The following is a 24,042-nucleotide window of genomic DNA, read 5'->3' as shown; positions in this document are numbered from 1 at the left end:
CTCCAAAATGCAGGTGTTTCAGCCTAGCTCAGTGCTTTCTGTAGTGGTGGGAACCACATTTATCGCCCTCCAGGTTCCCTTGGAGAGTTCATCAATGAGCTTGACGCCCTGATAAGTTCCTTTCCTGAGGATGGCTCACCTCTCACAGTTCTGGGTGACTTTAACCTCCCCACGTCTAACTTTGACTCATTCCTCTCTGCCTCCTTCTTTCCACTCCTCTCCTCTTTTGACCTCACCCTCTCACCTTCCCCCCCTACTCACAAGGCAGGCAATACGCTTGACCTCATCTTTACTAGATGCTGTTCTTCCACTAATCTCATTGCAACTCCCCTCCAAGTCTCCGACCACTACCTTGTATCCTTTTCCCTCTCGCTCTCATCCAACACTTCCCACACTGCCCCTACTCGGATGGTGTCGCGCCGTCCCAACCTTTGCTCTCTCTCCCCCGCTACTCTCTCCTCTTCCATCCTATCATCTCTTCCCTCTGCTCAAACCTTCTCCAACCTATCTCCTGATTCTGCCTCCTCAACCCTCCTCTCCTCCCTTTCTGCATCCTTTGACTCTCTATGTCCCCTATCCTCCAGGCCGGCTCGGTCCTCCCCTCCTGCTCCGTGGCTCGACGACTCATTGCGAGCTCACAGAACAGGGCTCCGGGCAGCCGAGCGGAAATGGAGGAAAACTCGCCTCCCTGCGGACCTGGCATCCTTTCACTCCCTCCTCTCTACATTCTCCTCTTCTGTCTCTGCTGCTAAAGCCAATTTCTACCACTCTAAATTCCAAGCATCTGCCTCTAACCCTAGGAAGCTCTTTGCCACCTTCTCCTCCCTCCTGAATCCTCCTCCCCCTCCTCCCCCCTCCTCCCTCTCTGCTGATGACTTCGTCAACCATTTTGAAAAGAAGGTCGACGACATCCGATCCTCGTTTGCTAAGTCAAACGACACCGCTGGTTCTGCTCACACTGCCCTACCCTGTGCTTTGACCTCTTTCTCCCCTCTCTCTCCAGATGAAATCTCGCGTCTTGTGACGGCCGGCCGCCCAACAACCTGCCCGCTTGACCCTATCCCCTCCTCTCTTCTCCAGACCATTTCCGGAGACCTTCTCCCTTACCTCACCTCGCTCATCAACTCATCCTTGACCGCTGGCTACGTCCCTTCCGTCTTCAAGAGAGCGAGAGTTGCACCCCTTCTGAAAAAACCTACACTCGATCCCTCCGATGTCAACAACTACAGACCAGTATCCCTTCTTTCTTTTCTCTCCAAAACTCTTGAACGTGCCGTCCTTGGCCAGCTCTCCTGCTATCTCTCTCAGAATGACCTTCTTGATCCAAATCAGTCAGGTTTCAAGACTAGTCATTCAACTGAGACTGCTCTTCTCTGTGTCACGGAGGCGCTCCGCACTGCTAAAGCTAACTCTCTCTCCTCTGCTCTCATCCTTCTAGACCTATCGGCTGCCTTTGATACTGTGAACCATCAGATCCTCCTCTCCACCCTCTCCGAGCTGGGCATCTCCGGCGCGGCCCACGCTTGGATTGCGTCCTACCTGACAGGTCGCTCCTACCAGGTGGCGTGGCGAGAATCTGTCTCCGCACCACGTGCTCTCACCACTGGTGTCCCCCAGGGCTCTGTTCTAGGCCCTCTCCTATTCTCGCTATACACCAAGTCACTTGGCTCTGTCATATCCTCACATGGTCTCTCCTATCATTGCTATGCAGACGACACACAATTAATCTTCTCCTTTCCCCCCTCTGATAACCAGGTGGTGAATCGCATCTCTGCATGTCTGGCAGACATATCAGTGTGGATGACGGATCACCACCTCAAGCTGAACCTCGGCAAGACGGAGCTGCTCTTCCTCCCGGGGAAGGACTGCCCGTTCCATGATCTCGCCATCACGGTTGACAACTCCATTGTGTCCTCCTCCCAGAGTGCTAAGAACCTTGGCGTGATCCTGGACAACACCCTGTCGTTCTCAACTAACATCAAGGCGGTGACCCGTTCCTGTAGGTTCATGCTCTACAACATTCGCAGAGTACGACCCTGCCTCACGCAGGAAGCGGCGCAGGTCCTAATCCAGGCACTTGTCATCTCCCGTCTGGATTACTGCAACTCGCTGTTGGCTGGGCTCCCTGCCTGTGCCATTAAACCCCTACAACTCATCCAGAACGCCGCAGCCCGTCTGGTGTTCAACTTTCCTAAGTTCTCTCACGTCACCCCGCTCCTCCGCTCTCTCCACTGGCTTCCAGTTGAAGCTCGCATCCGCTACAAGACCATGGTGCTTGCCTACGGAGCTGTGAGGGGAACGGCACCTCCGTACCTTCAGGCTCTGATCAGGCCCTACACCCAAACAAGGGCACTGCGTTCATCCACCTCTGGCCTGCTCGCCTCCCTACCTCTGAGGAAGTACAGTTCCCGCTCAGCCCAGTCAAAACTGTTCGCTGCTCTGGCACCCCAATGGTGGAACAAACTCCCTCACGACGCCAGGTCAGCGGAGTCAATCACCACCTTCCGGAGACACCTGAAACCCCACCTCTTTAAGGAATACCTAGGATAGGATAAAGTAATCCTTCTAACCCCCCCCCCCCCTTAAAAGAGTTAGATGCACTATTGTAAAGTGGTTGTTCCACTGGATATCATAAGGTGAATGCACCAATTTGTAAGTCGCTCTGGATAAGAGCGTCTGCTAAATGACTTAAATGTAAATGTAAATGGAACCACATTTGTTTAAGCAAGTCAGCCACATCAGCTATGTTTTTTTAAAGGCAGTAAACGAGGGCTGAATTAACTGTTTCGCTGCCAGACAAGGCTACGCTGATAGCCAGGTGTAGCAGTGGTAAGGTGTTGGGACTGCTGTTGGGACAGCTTTATGTAGGCCCTAACAGTTTGTGGGCACCGTTTGTTACCGTTATAGTGCAATTCATGTATTGTTTAGTGATGTGTTGTGTAGTGGCTTTTAAAAAAAATGTGTGTAGTGGCTTTGCTGGCATATATTTGAAAAAAAAGTGTTTGCCCCCCGAAAATGTACATGCTAAACTCACCACTGCTTATGATCATAATACAAGTGAAATTATATTCAAATGATTTGGACTCTGGAGGACCTGTGTGGATGACTGTGCAACTCTCTGTGTGCACTGAGCAGGATGACACCGTGAGTTATAAATGGAGTTGCTTTGCTGTGAGGCCTCTTGGATTGGTTCAGATCAGTCCCATGGGCACCCTCTGGTGGCTGTCTCCCTACATGAACACGTGCTCCATCATCCTGGAGCTCTCTATGCCAGGGGAAAGGTACATGGCCCCTGACTGAGACAGCAGGATGAAGAGGATCTCCTGGGCCAGCAGGGTCCCTTTGTTCTGGCAACAGCAACCTGCTATCTCACCTCAGTTCACTGCAGAACACACAGTATCATCCAGAATAACCTTCTCCATAGTACCTGAAAATCACAGCAGCACAGGTCAGCTCAACTACTGTGCGTGTGTGCGGCCATGTCTGCTTGCCCTGATGATTGGTGCTTATAGCATACCTATTTGTATATACTATGGATCCCCATTAACTGCTGCCAAGGCAGCAGTTACTCTTCCTGGGGTCCAGCAAAATTAAGGCAGTTATACATTTTAAAAACATTACAATACATTCATAACACATTTCACAACCTATTAAGTGTGTGCCCTTGGGCCTCTACTCTATTACCACATATCAATAACACAAAATCCATGTGTACATGTGTGTATAGTGCGTATGTTATCGTTTGTTTGTATGCATGTGTCTATGTGTTGCTTCACAGTCCCCGCTGTTTCATAAGGTGTGTTTTTATCTGTTTTTTTCAAATCTAATTTTACTGCTGGCATGAGTTACTTGATGTGGAATAGAGTTCCATGTAGTCACGGCTCTATATAGTAGTGTGCCTCCCATAGTCTGTTCTGGACTTTGGGACTGGGAAGAGACCTCTGGTGGCATGTCTTGTGGGGTATGCATGGGTGTCCGGTGCATTCAAGATGTCAATACCTCTCACAAATAAAGTAGTGATGAAGTCAATCTCTCCTCCACTTTGAGCCAGGAGAGATTGACATGCATATTATTAATGTTAGCTCTCTGTACATCCAAGTGCCAGCCGTGCTGCCCTGTTCTGAGCCAATTGCAATTTTCCTAAGTTCCTCATTGTGGGACCTGGCCACAAGACTCAACAGTAGTCCAGGTGCAATAAAACTAGGGCCTGTAGGACCTGCCTTGTTGATAGTGCTTTTAAGAATGCAGAGCAGTGCTTTATAATAGACAGACTCCCCATCCTAGCTATTGTTTTATGTTTCGACCATGACCGTTTACAATCTAGGGTTACTCCAAGCAATTTAGTCTCCTCAACTTGCTCAATTACCACATTACTCATTACAAGATTTAGTTGAGGTTTAGGGTTTAGTGAATTTGTCCCAAATACAATGCTTTTAGTTTTTGAAATATTTAGGACTAACTTATTCCTTGCCACCCACTCTGAAACTAACTGCAGCTCTTTGTTAAGTGTTGCTGTCATTTCAGTCGCTGAGGTAGCTGACATGTATAGTGTTGAGTCATCTGCATACATAGACACACTGGCCAAGGCAGCAGCTACTCTTCCTGGGATCCCATCCTAGCTATTGTTTTATGTTTCGACCATGCCGTTTACAATCAAGGGTTACTCCAAGCAATTTAGTCTCCTCAACTTGCTCAATTACCACATTACTCATTACAAGATTTGGGTGTAAGACTAACTTACTAACTTATTCCTTGCTACCCACTCTGAAACTAACTGCAGCTCTTTGTTAAGTGTTGCTGTCATTTCAGTCGCTGAGGTAGCTGACATGTATAGTGTTGAGTCATCTGCATACATAGACACACTGGCCAAGGCAGCAGCTACTCTTCCTGGGATCCTGCAAAATTAAGGCAGTTATACATTTGAAAAACAGTCATCCGCATACATAGACACACTGACTTTACTCAAAGCCAGTGGCATGTCGTTAGTAAAGATTGAAAAAAGTAAGGGCCTAGACAGCTGTCCTGGGGAATTCCTGATTCTACCTGGATTTTGTTGGAGAGGCTTCCATTAAAGAACACCCTCTGTGTTCTGTTAGACGGGTAACTCTTTATCCACAAAATAGCAGGGGGTGTAAAGCCATAACAAAAGTTTTTCCAGGAACAGACAATGATCGATAATGTCAAAAGCCACACTGAAGTCCAACAAGACAGCACCCACAACCTTTTGATCATCAATTTCTCTCTGCCAATCACCTATCTTGCCCACTTGAATGTATTTTCTCCACCGTCTGCAGTGCCAGTTCCTCCAGATCAGAGTTGAGCAGAGCATGGCAGGCAAAGCCCAGAGAAATCACTGAATGCTGACCCTGATACTCCTTAGTCAATGCCTGGAGCAGAGCCAAACTGGGACAGCCAAACAGACAGTCATCTGCACACAAACATACAGAGAACAATACACATTTACTTAAATACACACACTGAGTCACTCACACATACACTACATAGGATGTGTGTGAATAGTATTAGTAAATGAGTGAGAGTGTGTTCCCCACCTGCAGTAAAGCCTTTGCTTCGATAGATTAACTCCATAGCATCGCTGGTCATGCCTCTCTTGCACATGCTCAGTGTGGCCTTCCTGAGCACGCTGCAGGCCTTGCAGACGATGTCGGCCAGAGCCATGCGTGATGACATGAGTAGGTGTGTCCAAACTTCTGACTGGTACTGTATATTGTTGATTATGTGTTGCTGAATTTTCATCGGTGGACACAAGACTGTAAAAACACCAGGAAATCAGCTCCAAGTGATTTTTATTTAAGAAAGCTGTTCCCAAGTATTCCCATGCATAATAGAGAGACACGTGATCGTATACAAATATAAGCAAGGTTTGAAATGATTATTTTTTTGTCAAACATATCTGTTTGGGCTTCTTGCGGTCAGTTTGCAATCTACAAATGATTTGTAATTATGTTCTGGCCCCCCGACCAGCCGCTCAATAAAAAAAATCAACCCGTGGCTGAATAAAGAAGTTGATGATCTCTGTCCTATGGGTACAGTCGGAGAACCCTTTTAGGTTCTAGATAGCATCTTTTTTCTAGGAGTTTACTAATACTGTAGTTATTTTGATTATTCTATATTTGCTACAACCATGCCCAGCTATACCATTCAAACCCTACACCAAAAAGACTGATAACCCCTAACACTCATATTATACACAATTATATGCTAACATCTTCTGGGTGACCCAGTGCGTGACCAGCTCTACAAAGTTGTGCTGTATGGCACACCGGACCCCCTAGGGTCTCCCCAGCCAGATGTTTCCCAGCATGCACTGATATCATGAAGACCTGGAAGAAAAGGAGCAGAGGGGGCAGCTCCCCCTGGCACACTGTGACCTCTATAGGGGAGGCAGAGATGGCATAGGCTGAAAACAGTTCATACAGGCATATGTATATGTGTTGTGTGCCTGTACAAGATGCAGAGTTACTTCATGGTTGAGACTTCACAATAACCAACATTATGTGTGTATAGGGACCACAACACTATATGACCTCTGTTTAAGATAGTCAACAAAGAGATCCACCTTTTAACCTTTCCATTGTCTCAAGACGACGAGACCGCAGTGGAGAAGTTCGATGTGGATATGGGGGTGCTCCCTCTGCTGTTTCCTGAAGTCCACGATCAGTTCCTTTGTTTTGTTGATGTTGAGTGAGAGGTTATTTTCCCGACACCACACTCCCAGGGCCTTGACCTCCTCCCTGTAGGCTGTCTCATCATTGTTGGTAATCAGGCCTACTACTGTTGTGTCATCTGCAAACTTGATGATTGAGTTGGAGGCGTGCGTGTCCACGCAGTCATGGGTGAACAGGGAGTATAGGAGGGGGCTGAGCACGCACCCTTGTGGGGCCCCTGTGTTGAGGATCAGCGAAGTGGAGGTGTTGTTTCCTACCATCACCACCTGGGGGCGGCCCGTCATGAAGTCCAGAACCCAGTTACACAGGGTGGGGTTCAGACCCAGGGCCCTGAGCTTAATGATGAGCTTGGAGGGTACTATGGTGTTGAATGCTGAGCTATAGTCAATGAACAGCTTTCTTACATTGGTATTCCTCTTGTCCAGATGGGATAGGGGAGTGCGATGGTGATTGCATCGTCTGTGGATCTATTGGGGTGGTAAGCAAATTGAAGTGAGTCTAGGGTCAGGTAAGGTAGAGGTGATATGATCCTTGACTAGTCTCTCAAAGCACTTCATGATGACAGAAGTGAGTGCTACTGGGCGATAGTCATTTAGTTCAGTTACCTTTGATTTCTTGGGTACAGGAACAATGATGGACATCTTGAAGCATGTGGGGCAGCAGGCTGGGATAGGGAGAGATTGAATATGTCTGTAAACACTCCAGGCAGCTGGTCTGCGCATGCTCTGAGGACACGGCTAGGGATGCCGTCTGGGCCGGCAGCCTTGCGAGGGTTAACACGCTTAAATGTCTTACTCACGTCGTCCACGGAGAAGGAGGGCCCACAGTCAAATCAAATCAAATTGTATTTGTCACATACACATGGTTAGCAGATGTTAATGCGAGGGTAGCGAAATGCTTGTGCTTCTAGTCCTTGGTAGCGGGCCGCGTCGGTTGCACTGTTATCCTCAAAGCGGGTGAAGAAGGTGTTTAGCTTGTCCCGGAAGCAAGACGTTGGTGTCCGCGACGTGGCTGGTTTTCCCTTTCTAGTCTGTGATTGTCTGTATATCCTGCCACATACGGCAGGTAGCTTAGTGGTTAGAGCGTTGGACTAGTAACCAAAAGGTTGCAAGATTGAATCCCTGAGCTGACAAGGTAAAAATCAGTCGTTCTTCCCCTAAACAAGGCAGTTAACCCACCGTTCCTAGGCCGTCATTGAAGATAAGAATTTTTTCTTAACTGACTTGCCTAGTTAAATAAAGGTAAAATAAAAACAATTAAATAAAACATACGTCTTGTGTCTGAGCCGTTGAATTGCAACTTTACTTTGTCTCAATACTGACGTTTTACCTGTTTGATTGCCTTACGAAGGGAATAACTACACTGTTTGTATTCGGCCATATTCTTAGTCACTTTGCCATGGTTAAATGTGATGGTTTGCGCTTTCAGTTTTGCGCGAATGCTGCCATCTATCCACGGTTTCTGGTTTGGGTAGGTTTTAATAGTCACAGTGGCTACAACATCTCCTATACACTTCCTGATAAACTTAGTCACCGTATCAGTGTATTCGTCAATGTTCTTCTCAGAGGCTACCTGGAACACTGAAGTGACTAGCTTGCCTTTCCTGAAGCTGGACAGCTCTTCTCTGACAGTACATAAGGGAGGTGAGTGTTACACCCCTGAAAAAATACTGTCACATGAGCTGGCCTTTAGTTTCCCATGCGCCAGCTTGGCATCACGGTCACTCTTCTTTATGGCACAGATGAACTCATCATACTCTTTCTTGAAGGCGGTGAGAACTGTTTTTTTTGCAGTTGCATATTCAATTACCTGGTGAAAATCAAACAAGCAAGAGAAAGGCATAGCTAGTTATGCAACAAGCCCAGGCATTCTAAACAGGTTAGGTGTATAGGCCTACAAAAATGCTTGAGTGATGGTGCTTAAAACAAGGCGAAAGGGTATGGTTCTTTATTTTGATACCAAATGCAGAACTGTAAATTATGTAACGTTGCTCATCAGTCCCTCATCTGGACACATCCGATGTTCCTTCTCACATGTATTCACCAAGAGATTCTAGGAAGTTATTGTCACTGGCAGATTTGATAGGTGGCAAGGTTCTTCTTCCATATTCTTCTGTTGAGTGATGGAAGTTTCCAGCTCCAAACATAATTTTCTTGTTTTTCACTCTCCTTTCTTGCACATGGTTTCATTAATCCAACTACAGACATTTTGCTGAGATGTCTGTCCAATGTGTCCAAACGGTAAACAGGAAGATTGCTATGGACATAAGGGTATGTTGTGTAGTTTTAAAATAGGGTGACCAGACGTCCCCGTTTTTGGTGGCCTGTCCCAGGCTGGAGCTGTCCCCGGAAATGTCCCCGTTTTTAACTGTGCGTTAAAAACAGACCGCAAAGTGAAATATTTTACTTGGAAAAGAAAGACCGGGCAGCAGATCCTACCGGTTGACGTCTCAATTGCGTTGTGCTTGTTTAGGCCAACATAGGGGGCTGCTCGCTATAGCAGCTTCATTCACTCTTCTTCTACTAACTCCGTGCTCGCGATAGTTTTAGAGAAAACTGCTGTGGAAAACTCGTACAGAAGCTAGCAAGTGTCAAGTGAATCCACAACATCACCACAAACGTCTTTTCAAGCCAGGTAAGTTACAATCGTTTGAGATACTAGTGATGTTATACTGTCACAATTTATTATATAGATAGATGATCTGCTCTATAAGGTTTTAAATAGGTTATGCTAGCTAACGTTAGCTATGTAGACTAAGTTAGCTAGCTAAGTTAGCTACTGTTATGGTAGGTTAAAAAACGTTCACATGTAACGTTAAACATGCAGTGGACGGGCTATTTTGAAAATATGATTATATAAAATGAATGCAGAATTAATTCTGAGAATATTTTTGTTTATTACAATTTTAATGGTTTGGCATTATAATAAGTGGTGTGAAAATATATTTAGAAGTGTTTATGGATAACATTAGCAGTGGAGAGGAGGAAGACTGGATAGGAAGAAGAGTGAAGGAGACAGAGGAGGAAAGGTAAAGATATGATTACAGAGCCTGCCAATTTATTATTACAAACAATGTTTTTGAGATAAAATACAAAAATGAGGCAAGCAATGGGAATCGGTTAACCAAAGTATTTTATCTAATAGTATGCTATTTATTAATACAGATTGGAGAGGAAGAAGAAGGAAAAATTAAGGGAGTAAAAAGAGTGAAGCAAGGAGAGTGTAGAAGAGTGAGGTGGAAAGGTGAAGAGGAGGAAAGGAAGACGAGTGAAGAAAAGAGGAGAAAGATTGGAGGAGAATAAAAAGTTAAGAGAGTAAGAAGAGTGACACAAGGAGAGTGAAGAAGAACAGACAGAGGAGATACAATGACTCTTTCCAAGAAACTGAAATTTTTCCGTCAAGAGAATTTCCATTTATACGCTCAGGTCAAGACAATAGAATTGTTCACTGAACCCTTTGTAATTCCTCTCTTTCAATTGGCAGCCGGAGAAGAACGGCAGTGGTAGAACATCAGCAGACGAAAAAGCATAAAGCCTCTCTGTTTGCCCGTGTTGGTATGCCCTCTCACCTTCCCAAGAAGAATATGGTTGAGCCGTGCAGGAGGCTGTCTTTGCATACCACACTATGCGACACTATCATAGTTGCAGATCTCTGGGCTGCACAGCACAACTGACACAGAAGCTTTATGAGCCAAAGTTTACATGTGCTAGTACAAAATGTGACGCCATAGTGAGTAACGTGTTAGCAACATGGGCAACTACTTTGGTAACACAGGACCTAGACCAAGTTGAATGTGTGTCCCTGTCCATTGATGCGTCCAATCATGGACATGTAAAGCTGCTGCCATTAGTAGTCAGATATGATGGCAGCACATCTGTGGAAACAAAACTGCTTGATTTTGTTGAATTGAATGTAGAAACAGCAGAGGAAATTGCAGCTGAGGTCCTGGTGGTCATCCAAAAATGTAACCTGGAAAACATTCTCTGCCGACAACAAATACCAACTTTGGAGGACTGAATAGGCTGGGGAGGGTCAATGTCCATACCAAAGTTAAAAATGCTCTGCAGTGGGAGGTGATTGGCTTAGGTTGTCCTGCCCACATCATTCATAACACGGCCAGAACAGCTTTGGATATGATGTTGAGTACCAGCTCACAAAGATATTTGGATATGTTCATATTTTCACTGTCAGAGTAGAAAGACTGAAGGGCTTTTGTGAGTTTGTTGGCCAGGAGTACCATAACATTTTAGGACACAGCAATGTTTGCTGGATGTCCATGCTCCCTGCTCTAGAAAGAGTGCTGAAAATGTATGTGCCATTGAAATCCTTTTTTATTTCTGAAGACAAATGCTCTGTTGTCCTGTGAACAATGTTCAAAGATCCACTGACTAAACTTTGGCTGGTCTTTGTCCATGGAAACTTGACTGTATTCAGTGACACGATCAAGATGCTTGGAGGCCAGGGCCACTGTGCTGGGGAGTCCGCTGCAATTCTGAGAAACGTTGAGGCAAAATTGACTGCAAGACGTGATGACAACTTCATTCCAGTTTTGGTCAGAGGACTTCTGAGAGAGCTAGAGGAAAATGGAGCCATGTCTAAAGAGAGCTTTCTCAAAACATCCCAATCATTCTTCACTATGGCTGTGAACTACTTGCAAGCATGGGGAAAGCACACAGATAATCTAAAATATTTACATTGTCTCCTTTTAAAAAGGCAACCTCTGCGTGAAGAGATCCAGAAGGCAGTAGGCACACTGCGATGAAAATGCCCCAATGTGACCATCAATTAGGATGCATTGTGTGACGACTGGCCTGCAAGAGTTCCTAAAGGAGGGATCGCTTGAAGAATGGAAAACATCTGAGACACCGCTTAGTCAGAGATGGAGCACGGTGGTTACCCACTTCAAAGAGAATGACATCCCACACACTAACCTGGCTAGATTAGTGTCTGTTGTCATGTGCTTACCTGGAAGTAATGTACCAGTCGAGAGAGTGTTCTCCCAAATTAATGATCTATGGACAGCAGTAAGAAATAGGTTCACTGTTCCTACCATCAAGGCCATGCTTATTGTGAAGACAAACATCAACCTCCCCTGCCAAGAGTTCACGGAGAAGCTGGCCAAAGACAGAGCAATCCTGAAGAAAATACATTCTTCTGAGAAATATACAGATTCGGTTGGTATAAGTATATTATGTAGTTACCAATCATCAGCATCTTATTTCATAATTATGTTAACTATTTCACATATACTATTGTCTGTTTTTTCAATTTTGCTCATGTTCTCTTCTGCTCTTATTCTACCAGGACCACTGAATGGCTGTTCAGATTGGACAGTTCTGTCTTGTCTGTGGTGTTTCTGTAATATAGTTGTTTTCTTTGTCTATCACAGTGTGCCTGTTAGACTAAATACATGAAACCGGAATTGTCCTCCTTTATATTTCATAGATAATAACATTGGATATTTTAATTATATATTGACCGCCGAACTCAGAAATCTGGTCACCTTATTTTAAAGTGACTTTTTTTTTTAGGTGGGGGACTTATCCCACAATATCTGTATTTCTAAAAAGTAGCAAAACGGATGTTTATCTTTTCAGAAAAAACTAATCTGGTTTGGAGAAAACACCTCAAAAAGTAAAGTGTGATGTATTATGCATTTTTCTGAGGGGTGTTTTTGAACAGGCATTTTATTTGACGCCTACTCCCTGCAGACGAGCCGAGAAAACCCCGTCGCACGCTTGGAAAGCCCTCTTCTCATGATCCGCCATTAGTAGGAGACCGGTGGTAAGATCGTGCTCTCTATTTTAAGCAATTATTTACCACAATAAAGATATTGTAGATCGTGTTTTAGCTGATATAGTTGTACTTACAACACGGTCGTTCTTGTGTGCAGGTGGATTGATCGCCAAAATGCAGATTTTCGTCAAAACCCTCACGGGGAAGACTATAACCCTCGAGGTGGGTACTTCGGATTTGGTGCAGGAGTGCTTCCTGCCTCTAATAGCGGCGCATGCATTCTTTAGCAAACTAGCTGGCTAGGTAACACTTTAAAATCAGCCTATAGTGCGTTATGGCAATTCACCAGGTATAAACACCTTTGCAAGTTCCCTCATCTTTATTGGACAGTAGTTAATAGCCTACCAGAACTTGCCGATTTGGTTACTGGTCTTTTATTCTGAACTGCTAGCTAGTTGGCTACCAGTAGCTAACTACATTTTAGTAGCATGGCCCTGCTTATACACGTGTAAATGACCGGTACAGGTCGGCAACTTATCTTACCCATCTAATAACACCCGTCTGCTTTAATGTAGATGTACTTATGAGTAATTTGTTATTGCCATTTTGCTGGTAGTTAGTTCATCAATACCTTGGGAATGAGTTGTCTTGGAACTGTTTAGTCTTCTTGCTAGCCACATTAGCTACCGTTTCAAGACAGGTTCTCTAATGTTATATGCAGGTTGAGCCTTCAGACACCATTGAAAATGTCAAGGCCAAAATCCAAGACAAAGAAGGTAATTGCACTTTTTTTTAAATCCTTGGAATTGCTTGAAGTGGCTGCCTGAAAGATTGAACTCACCCTCATGTCTCTCCAGGTATCCCTCCCGATCAGCAGAGGTTGATCTTCGCTGGTAAGCAGCTGGAGGATGGACGCACACTGTCCGACTACAACATTCAGAAGGTGAGCTGACATTTTCACCTTGGTAAACATTTGACAATACTACACTTTCGTAAATGTGTTGCAGGAAATAGAATACATCACTGAAGTCCACAACACCATTCCTGTAGACCAGGGGTTCTCAGCCTTGCTTTTATCTTAAAATGTTTCAGATCATATCTAAAAGTAATGCATGCTGAATATTCGGTCAAAGTATGACATTTCAGAATGTTTTAATGTAACATGTATTGCCATCAGGAATTATTGTTTGTGGTAGATTAAATATGGACACAATTGTTTCTCAGCAGTGTTTAATTTGACGACTTTGTTTTTTAGCAGATGCTCTTACCCAGAGCTATTATGGCTAAGTGCCTTACTCAAGAGCACATTGCCATTTTTCACCTAGATGGCTAAGGTTACTGGCCCAATGCTCTTAACGTCTTACGGCTGAAATCCGGTTAACGGGATCGATATGACAGCCAGTGAAAGTGCAGGGCGCCAAATTAAAACAGAAATCTCATAATTAAAATTCCTCAAACATACAAGTATTATACACCATTTTAAATATAAACTTGTTAATCCCACCACAGTGTCCGTTTTCAAAAAGGCTTTACGACGAAAGCATACCATGCGATTATGTTAGGTCAGCACCTAGTCACAGAAAAACAGCCACTTGTCCAGCCAACGAGGAGTCACAAAAAGCAGAAAGAGAAAATCACTAACCTTTGATTTATCAGATGACACACATAGGACTTTGTTACACAATACATGTATGTTTTGTTCAGTAAAGTTCATATTTTTATCCAAACATCTTAGTTTACATTGGCGCGTTATGTTCAGTAATGTTTTGCTTACAAAACATCTGGTGATTTTGCAGAGAGCCACATCAATTTACAGAAATACTCATAATAAACATTGATAACAGATACAAGTGTTATGCGTGGAATTATAGATACTTCACCTAAACTTCTTCTGGCTGCAAGCCCGACGTCGGTACACTTATGACAACAGCCAGCTCAGCTGCAGGGCGCGAAATTCAAAATATATTTTTTAGAAATATTTAACTTTCACACATTAACAAGTCCAATACAGCATTTGAAAGATAAACATCTTGTGAATCCAGCCAACATGTCCGATTTTTAAAATGTTTTACAGCGAAAACACCACGTATATTTATGTTAGCTCACCACCAAATACAAAAAAGGACAGACATTTTTCACAGCACAGGTAGCATGCACAAAACCAACATAACTAACCAAGATCCAACCAAACTAACCAAGAAACAACTTCATCAGATGACAGTCCTATAACATGTTACACAATAAATCTATGTTTTGTTCGAAAAATGTGCATATGAGGTATAAATCAGTTTTACATTGCAGCTACCATCCACAGCTACCGTCAGAAATAGCACCGAAGCAGCCAGAGTAATTACAGACACCAACGTCAAATACCTAAATACTCATCATAAAACATTTCTGAAAAATACATGGTGTACAGCAAATGAAAGACAGGCATCTTGTGATTCCAGCCAATATTTCCGATTTATTAAGTGTTTTACAGCAAAAACACAATATAGCATTATATTAGCTTACCACAATAGCCAGAAACACAAGCCATTTCCCAGCAGCAAAAGTTAGCGATCGTAACAAACCAGCAAAAGATATATAATTTGACTAACCTTGATAAGCTTCATCAGATGACAGTCCTATAACATCAGGTTATACATTTGTTCGAAAATGTGCATATTTAGAGCTGAAATCAGTGGTTATACATTGTGCTAACGTAGCATCTTTTTCCCACAACGTCCGGATATTTCTGACACTCACATATTCTGACCAAATAACTATTTATAAACATGACTAAAAAATACATGTTGTATAGGAAATGATAGATACACTAGTTCTTAATGCAATCGCAGTGTTAGAATTCTAAAAATAACTTCATTACGACATAAGGCTTACGTTATGGCGAGAGTGCCCAAAACCTGGGCGCAAAACTAATAGTACACAGTTCGACAGATATATGAAATAGCATCATAAAATGGGTCCTACTTTTGATGAGCTTGCATCAGAATGTTGTACAAGAGGTCCTTTGTCGGGAACAATCGTTGTTTGGTTTTAGAACGTCCTTTTTCCCTCTTGAATTAGCAAGCACACTCGCCAAGTGGCACGCAACACGCCTAACGTCCCAAATAAATTTCAATAATCTAATAAAACTATATTGAAAAAACATACTTTACGATGATATTGTCACATGTATCAAATAAAATCAAAGCCGGAGATAGTAGTCGCCTATAACGACAGCTTTTCAGAAGGCAATTCCAGGTCCATCCTCGCGCTTTCCAGAAAACAGGAAATGGGTGACACGTCATGCCAAGAGGATTTATTCCACCTCAGACCAAGATAAACACTCCATTTCTTCTCTCACTGCCTCTTGACATCTAGTGGAAGGTGTATGACGTGCATGTATACTAATACGTATCATGCCCATTTATAGGCAGGCCCTAGAACAGAGCATCGTTTTCAGACTTTCCACTTCCTGGTCAGGACGTTTGCTGCCAAATGAGTTCTGTTTTACTCACAGATATAAATCAAACGGTTTTAGAAACTAGAGAGTGTTTTCTATCCAATAGTAATAATAATATGCATATTGTACGAGCAAGAATTGAGTTCCGGCCGTTTGAAATGGGCACCTTTTATCAGAGCTACTCAATACTGCCCCTGCAGCCCAAACAGGTTAATGCAACCGCGGTGTCAGATTTCAAAAAAGCTTGACGGAAAAAGCACACCATGCAATAATCTGAGTACAGCGCTCAGACCAAAACAAGCCATACAGATACCCGCCATGTTGTGGAGTCAACAGAAGTCAGAAATGGCATTATAAATATTCACTTACCTTTGATCTTCATCAGAATGCACTCCCAGGAATCTCAGTTCCACAAATGTTTGTTTTGTTCGATAGTCCATAATTTGTCCAAATACCTCCTTTTTGTTCACACGTTTAGTTCACAAATCCAAATTCACACGGTGCAGGCACTTAGTTCAGATGACACTTCCATTACAGTTCGTAGAAACATGTCAAACGAAGTATAGAATCAATCTTTAGGATGTTTTTATCATAAATCTTCAATAATATTCCAACCGGACAATTCCTTTGTCTTTAGAAAGGAAAAGGAACGCAGCTAACTCTCACGGGTGCCCACCTGACTGAGCTCATGGCATTCTGCCAGACACCTGACTCAATCAGCTCTTATTCTCTCCCCCTTCACAGTAGAAGCCTGAAACAAGGTTCTAAAGACTGTTGACATCTAGTGGAAGCCTTAGGAAGTGCAATCGGACCAAATTGTACACTGTATATTGGATAGGCAAAGACTTAAACCTACAAATGTCAGATTTCCCACTTCCTGGTTGGATTTTTTCTCGGGTTTTTGCCTGAGATATGAGTACTGTTATACTCACAGACATCATTCAAACAGTTTTAGAAACTTCAGTGTTTTCCATCCAAATCTAATAATATGCAGATCTTGGCTTCTGGGCCTGAGGAGCAGGCAGTTTACTCTGGGCACCTTATTCATCCAAGCTACTCAATACTGCCCCCCAGCCATAAGAAGTTAACCGCTAGGCTACCTGCCGACTCATTCATTGTATTGTTAATTCTGGTACAGATGGTGAATACTCCTTAGGTTTATATTTGAATTTCTCACTACAATCAGACAGCCCAAATAAGTATTTATTTTTAGATTGTCATATGCAGCATTGACCACTGACGATAGCTGTTTGTTGGTCTTTTTGGCTGAACTGAATTGCTTTTTCTTGCAGGAGTCCACTCTGCATTTGGTGCTGAGACTGCGTGGGGGTGCCAAGAAAAGGAAGAAGAAGTCCTACACCACTCCCAAAAAGAACAAGCACAAGAGGAAGAAGGTCAAGCTCGCAGTGCTCAAGTACTACAAGGTAAATGCGCTGGATCACAACCTGGCCCATTTCCTTGATTGCTGATAAGCAGTCTAGTAGATAACAAAAAAAAGTCTGGTATGTCAATTTGGCTGTCTACTGCCACTAGTCTCTAGTGCAGTGGATCTTAAACTTTTTCAGCTAGAGACCCAAATTAGAAATTGTCCGGCCTCTCGTGACCCATATTTTCCTTCAACGGCCTGAATTAAGTAGTATTATAAGATGAATTTCCATAACTCGACCCACCTCGCATGCCCAGGGCATGACCCATTGTTTAAAAATCCTTGGTCTAGTGAATGGAGCCAGCATTTGTTTTGTAGACATTTGTTACTGGCTCCAGAAGTCAATTTAAGTATTACTATTTAAAAAATCTGGTATACATAGGCCATGTTTATTAGGCATAAACAAAGCAAATTTTAAATGAATATTCAGACTTACTGTGGTGTCAAATTCCTTGTCAATGAGGTGTGTGATAAGAGGGAATTTGTTTTCTGTTGCAAAACATTTGCTGTTGTGCACTACTAAACACGGCCACTGTCTCGTTTGTGTGCGTGTTTGTTGCTATACTTATGGCTTCCGTGGTGTATCTTCAGGTTGATGAAAATGGCAAGATCCACCGTCTGCGTCGTGAGTGTCCAGCTGAAGAGTGTGGCGCTGGTGTGTTCATGGCCAGCCACTTCGATAGGCACTACTGTGGCAAGTGCTGCCTCACTTACTGCTTCAACAAGCCCGAGGACAAGTAAAATGATGGACTGGACTAAATAAAATGTTTTCTCCAATCACTGATGGCTTGATTCCTTTTTTTTCTCACACTGGATATGAATGAGATGGGTAAACAAATATCACATTTCCGGATAATTATTATTAGCAGGGCTACAAGTAGTTATTGGTTTAAGCATTAGCATTTTCTAAATATGGGCTTGGTGTGGACCTACTTTAAATTGAACCTTTGTTCTTAACTGACTTGCCGAGTTAAATAAATTCTTATTTACAATGACAGCCTACCGGGAAACAGTGGGTTAACTGCCTTGTTCAGGGGCAGAACGGCAGATATTTACCTTGTCGGCTTGGGGATTCGATCTAGCAACCTATCAGTTACTGGCCCACCGCTCCTAACCACTAGGCTACCTGCGGCCCATTGGTTCTTTTTGAACAGAACTTTGTTCTTTCTGAAGTACAGTGACTTAAGAAAGTATTCACAAACCACACATGGGTGAAGGGGCTCTAAGGCACTGCATCTGTGCTAGAGGTGTCACTACAGACCCTGGTTTAAGTACAGGCTGTATCACAACTGGCCATGAGTAACTTCTATTTTAGCGCCTGGCAACGCAAACGCTCATTGGCGCAGTGATTGAATAACGTGTATGTGTACATTTATTTTGCGACGCAGGCAGTGTGGTCAGCATGTAAGGAATGAAAATTAATTATTTCAAGGCTATAGTCTACAAAGAAATGCATTATGAAGGATTTGCGAGTGCAACAATAGGCTGGTAGGGACATAAAGCCCTCAGCATTTAAACATTTCGTTGTATTAAATAATTATAGTCTATAAATTGCGCATATATGCTTTGACTTAGAATTTAAATTAAACGAACAATGACTCATTAGTGCCTTTAGAATTCATTTTTAGAAACAAGTTTGGTCTGTGGCTTCAGGCTCATGTGATGGTGCCTGGTGAGCAGGCCAGCAGGGGAGGATACCCTCTCCACACTTGCAGAGCCACTGGGGATGCTCAACACCCTTTTGGCCATTCTTGCCAGGCTGGGTAGAGATGCAGAGTTTACATTTTTTTTCTATAGGTAGGCCTAAAGGGTTTTAGGCAATATAACCTAATCAAAACGGAAAGCTCCTTGAACCTGGGAATATGCAAGGCCTGTTGTATAGATAATAGAACAAAAATGAATGAAACGTTTAAGAGATCAGATTTTTCTGTTTTGAAATACTTTGCTACAATGACAGTTGTCTACCCACCTTGTTCCTTTTAGCATGTGCACGTAGTACGTATATTGAACGCTGCGCCACTCAAGATACGTACTACGTGCACATGCTAAAATAAAGGAAGGTGGGCAGACAACTGTCATTGTAGCAAATTATTTCAAAACAGAAAAATCTATACAATAGGCCTTGCATATTCCCAGGTTCAAGGAGCTTTCCGTTGTCATTACAGACCCGGGTTGTATCACAACCGGCCGTGATCGGGAGTCCCATAGGGCGGTACACAAATGGCCCAGTATCGTCCGGGTTAAGTGACCGCTTATGTCGCTTATGCCTGGAACCACCCCTGGGTTTAAGGTAGAAAATATAATGCATGTCAGAGAATCAAATCTTCAATTTCTCACAAGAGAAATGGGCATTGTTACAATTTTCAGCTAACTTTTGGGACAAAATAAGGTCTGGAGAGCCCTTATTTTCTATGGGCAAGAGAGCAGTCTTGATTGTTGGTTATATGTGGATGGTTTATAGACAATGTAGTAGTGATTATGGTGGTTGCATCCTCATATCTCCCTCAGCAAGATCTAGTAATTTACACCTTTCTGACACAATTACTGCAGTCATGGAACATTGATTATCCACTCATATCTTCCCCCCCCCAAAAAGTGGTTATATTCTGGTGTATACCTCCTTATCGCGCAGACTACACCATTGAGTGGCCAAAGTATACGTTTTATGTAGGCTAATGGATAACTCAAGCTCCAGTAAATGGCTGCACAACCCCCGTTCATCACTTGTTCCATAAAGCTTTGACTGGGGTCTTTGTATTCTTTATATAAAAGCAATACAAGATTAGGCTAGAGATTATCTTAAGCGCCTTGCATTCGTCTGTCCATAGAAATCATGACATTACTTTGATCCAATATCCCAACAACTTTATAGAATCATGAAATCTCACCAGCTAAACGCAGACAAAATCAATCATTAATCAGGGGAAGAATAGATTACTTGAGGGTCACAGTCCTTTATGTGATGAAGACAGCACTGTGGGCAGTGAAGATGAAATGACACAGGATTCTTCTGGAATTTTTATCAAATGGATTTATGTAAAAGTGGAAAAGGAAATGAACACTAGGTCATCATCACAGACAGAAATCTGATAGTAGCCACATACATACTGTACACATATACAAAGCTGTGCCATTCAGCTCACACAACCTTCATGATTGGATGTCAATCACAGTTGGCATGGCTTCCCACGAGTCATTTTGGCATTTCAGAGGAACACAACTTAAAACAATCGTCCATTCTGATTGGAAGAGAAGCAGGTTGATTGCTCCATGCACATTGTGTTTGACCTTGTTCTGTGCCCACATGCATTTTTTCCCTTCTGTGCAGATTGTTGAACGTAGACATCAGTTGTTCCTCAGAAAGTTGCTGCATGTGCATGCTCATTTACAAAAAAAAAGTATAATTAGCATCAATTGGCAGACAGAAAAAATCCAGCTGATTCAAAGTCACACAGAGGACAAGGAGTCTTCAGGGTCTCGTTTAAGTTCACCCATTTGGCTTTGCGTGAACATTGGCACAAACAGTATGTCCGTGTAGAGTGCATGTTAGCAGTCTGTCACACCATAGCAGTGCAATTTACCAGAAAGTCACTTATAGAAAAACTATTGTCGCTACATACTGTGTCTTAAGAGTTTTATTTCCTTGATTCAAGGAGAAAAAGAGGATGTTTACTTTTCTTTATTGAAGAATTGATTTTTTGTTTGAAAAAAAGTATATATAAAGATACATTTTTGTTTTACACAATCTTTTTTCGCACTGAAGACCATCTCAGTAGACCAACATTTAAATGGCTTCAGAGTCAGACAGCTTGAAGGTCACTTTTCTCTCTGAGTTGGAGGCAGACAGAAGAGAGAAGAGGACAGAAAAAGAGGTTAGCGGCAGATGACATCAGAGAAGAGGATGAACATATATATGGACGCACTGGAAAGCAGTCTACATGCATTGGCAGGGAGGGGTTTCAGCTGCGTGACCCACAATCCATGCAGCACTGCAGATAAGTTCACAAAGGGATCACAACCTCCTATAGAGCCACCAGTGGTTTTTCCTGAATACCAGCAGAGAAAAGTAAAAGAAAAGCCAGCTATGAACACGTTACACTGAGGAACAGGGAGGGAGGGAGTGTAGCAGGTCAGGACCTCCTGTTATTAGGGACGCCATGCAGACCAGGCTCCATTCATGTGCCCTTTACAACACCAGCATAGCATAAGCAAGCATGAACAGGATGGGACATCTGTTACGCCACCGAGTTACCATGGAGCACCCCCCACTGGACTCAGAGTAGCACTCACCACTTGAGCTCATAACGGTAGCCGATGAGTAATGTTTAGGAGCTTTGTTGCTCCCCACTGCTTTTTGACTTTCTGCGCTCTTGTAACACTTCCACATCTGCAGAACAAAGGCATGTCATATTACATCGGAATAAAGGCCGAAAGTTAGTTGATACACAAGATAAATACAATAAAACTTTCAAAATGGCAAATACATAAAGCAGAAATAAAAATCTAACTAACATTACTACTCCTACTGCTTGTGCATACATGAGTGCTTTCTGTCCTTGAATATAACTCAATGTTAAAACATCTGTTTGTACAAGGTGTAGTCAGTCTACAAATATACATAACCTAAAATGTGTTATTGTGCAATTGGAATTTGTATTGTGGCCATGAGCATTCAAGGCTTTACCCAGATCCAATACCATGACAACCAAGAGTAGAGAAACCTTCATTCACAACATAATCTGGCCATCATATTTCTCTCACCACTATGTATGCTGTCTTAGAGCAACAAAAACACAAGACTCAACGATCTTTAAAATGTTCTCTCTCAAACGCGTAACATTGCTCTCAGCTCATTTTGTGAATTACGTTTCCTCAAAAACAATCCCTTAGCCCCAATTCACCCAATCAGAATCCCCACATCGAGAGTGGTTTGGTCAGAAAAAGAAATGGAACAGAAAAATGGTGTCATATGCACAAAACAACAAAACCATTTTGATCACAACAATCAAAATGAGAGCATCAGAACAAACCAAGACAGAATAAAGCCATGCAGTTCAGTGAATATGCATTGAGATTGACACAGTAGAAGTAGACTGGTAATGCCATGTGACACAGTACTTTAGAGAGGACAGGGTTCTCCCACATACCAAACACCCAAGAAGATAGAGGGGAAACCAAATATTTTATCTAATTTTAATAGATGTGAAACTGCTTTCCTCTGAAGGGCTAGATTACATAATGACAGTTAATGTGTTCCTCAGTCAGCCTATCATGGGACGTGTTCTACAAGCCTCATTGCTTTATTATTAAACAGAGCTCCATTCTAATTCTGGAGGACTTCTGACATGAAGATGTTTTAAAGATGCACTGAACATCCAAATGATAGTTAATGTAGCTTTGCAGCATGTTTTCTGAAGATGTATTTGTGATTCGAAAAGAAATAGCAAATAATGAATAAAATAACTAGAACAGCTATTGATGTCCCCCATAAAGCAAAGTTATAATGTGAGCCAAATACAGTGTGAACAGACCTTTGAAGCAAAGACATCCAGAGAACCCCACTTTCCATAAGACGGAGGGAAATACCAAACCAGGAGTGAGGAAAAGGGATTTACAAATCAGCCATGAAAAAACAAACATAAAAGCTAAAAAGAAAACATAGCATGATAGGGCTTTGATAATGCATGCAGAATTCCTTCTTTCTCCCCGACCATCACCGGTCCTTAAGCAGGTCCCAGATCAGTAGCTGACCAGGACGCCACACATTCAGACACAGCCATACTCATACCACAACGATTGTTGGTCCTCTGGGCTAAGGGGTGGAGATGGGTCAGCATCAAGCACATGATTGGTGTCAATGACATGTTCCCCATTCTGGTCAGGTGGGCTGGGCTTTAACCCATTTGGTTGGTTCTGGGCGGTTTGGGCAGGGTTGGGCCGGAGGTGGGTTTTGCCTGGGGGGCCGCTGATGTTACTGACCAGGGAGGTGTTGAGGGAAAGGAAGGTGTGGCTCTTGCTACTGCACCCTGTGAAGGCTGGCTCGCTGAAGATGGAGTCCATAAACACTGACTCCACTGTGAAGGACGAGCCAAAGAAAGACTCGAGGCTGGAGAGGTCAGTTTCCTTACAACTGAGGGGGTGCTGACTGCCTGTGCAGGGCATACTGACTGACTTCGGCAGGGACAGGGGCATGGGGTCTGGGGCTAGGGGGATGGACTGGTGGGTGGGATGTTGGGACTGGGTGGGGTTGTTGGTTGGGGGGTACTCACTGGGCGTGGTGTAGGCGCGAGGCAAGGCCTTTGAGGAGGGTGAGGGGTCCACAGACACGGGCTGCCGGGTGTCTTTGGACAGCAGGTCGTGGATGCTGGTCCGACGTGTGGAGCCCTCGGCTGTGGATATGACGCTGCTGGCCCGGGGCAGCATGGAGGAGGAGATGTCCAGACGCTCAGACACAGACACGGCTTTACTCTGGGAGGAGAGGCTGACCCGTGGCTGGACCATGCCCCTCACACGCGTACTCTCTGCCTTTCGTAAGCTGGGATGACCTGGTTGGCCACCCCTGGAGGGGCGGCCATCGGAGTTCACTGGCGCTGCCTTCCCACTGGCTGAGCGCAGGATGCCCCGCCCCTTAGTGCCGGTGGAGCCTCGCTCGGCCCGGTCTCTCTGCACATGCTCAGCGCCTCCAGGAAGGCGGGGAGACTCAACGGTCAGATTCTCTTGGCTGCCAGACTATTGATGGAGAA

General features: G+C 43.6%; 2 protein-coding genes and 1 pseudogene across 9 annotated transcripts in view; 1 reads left to right on the top strand and 2 right to left on the bottom strand.

Annotated features, from left to right (window-relative positions):
• Positions 1-3,230: 3,230 nt before the first annotated feature.
• LOC139569828 (clathrin heavy chain linker domain-containing protein 1-like) lies at positions 3,231-8,795 on the bottom strand (annotated as a pseudogene).
• A 2,945-nt stretch (positions 8,796-11,740) lies between these two features.
• Positions 11,741-18,079, top strand: LOC139570993 (ubiquitin-ribosomal protein eS31 fusion protein-like). Of its 2 annotated transcripts, none has more exons than XM_071393417.1 (7): positions 11,741-11,863; positions 12,372-12,473; positions 12,583-12,647; positions 13,147-13,201; positions 13,283-13,368; positions 17,166-17,297; positions 17,891-18,079. In XM_071393417.1, the coding sequence occupies exons 3-7, from the start codon at positions 12,600-12,602 to the stop codon at positions 18,038-18,040; spliced, it is 471 nt and encodes a 156-aa protein (XP_071249518.1). In that variant the 5' UTR covers positions 11,741-11,863; positions 12,372-12,473; positions 12,583-12,599; the 3' UTR covers positions 18,041-18,079. The 2 variants fall into 2 exon arrangements, with proteins under 2 accessions (XP_071249518.1, XP_071249519.1); XM_071393418.1 differs by having other exon boundaries at positions 11,764-11,863; positions 12,401-12,473.
• Positions 18,080-20,237: 2,158 nt separating this feature from the next.
• Positions 20,238-24,042, bottom strand: part of LOC139570992 (girdin-like) — an 87,024-nt gene continuing 83,219 nt past the window's right edge. For 3 of the 7 annotated variants that reach the window (XM_071393414.1, XM_071393415.1, XM_071393416.1), the window contains 3 exons: positions 23,569-24,028; positions 21,590-21,686; positions 20,238-21,127 (listed from right to left, as the gene is read on the bottom strand). In XM_071393414.1, the coding sequence (XP_071249515.1) occupies positions 21,625-21,686; positions 23,569-24,028 (522 nt within the window). In that variant the 3' untranslated portion in view covers positions 20,238-21,127; positions 21,590-21,624. Of the gene's footprint in view, positions 24,029-24,042 lie in introns of all 7 variants that reach the window. The other 4 variants (XM_071393413.1, XM_071393412.1, XM_071393410.1 and 1 more) reach the window with 2 other exon arrangements.

Source organism: Salvelinus alpinus, chromosome 3 (genome assembly GCF_045679555.1).
Source record: "Salvelinus alpinus chromosome 3, SLU_Salpinus.1, whole genome shotgun sequence".
NCBI classification, from domain to species: Eukaryota; Metazoa; Chordata; class Actinopteri; order Salmoniformes; family Salmonidae; genus Salvelinus; species Salvelinus alpinus.
Note: the sequence above shows the minus strand (reverse complement) of the source record. Positions and strands in the feature narration are given on the sequence as shown.

Excerpts from the sequence above, each read along its gene's own strand:
- LOC139570993 (XM_071393417.1), top strand. The coding sequence starts at position 12,600 with ATGCAGATTTTCGTCAAAACCCTCACGGGGAAGACTATAACCCTCGAG. Across the intron at positions 13,202-13,282 it reads CAAAATCCAAGACAAAGAAG|GTATCCCTCCCGATCAGCAG; the intron begins GTAATTGCACTT and ends ATGTCTCTCCAG. Across the intron at positions 13,369-17,165 it reads CCGACTACAACATTCAGAAG|GAGTCCACTCTGCATTTGGT; the intron begins GTGAGCTGACAT and ends TTTTTCTTGCAG.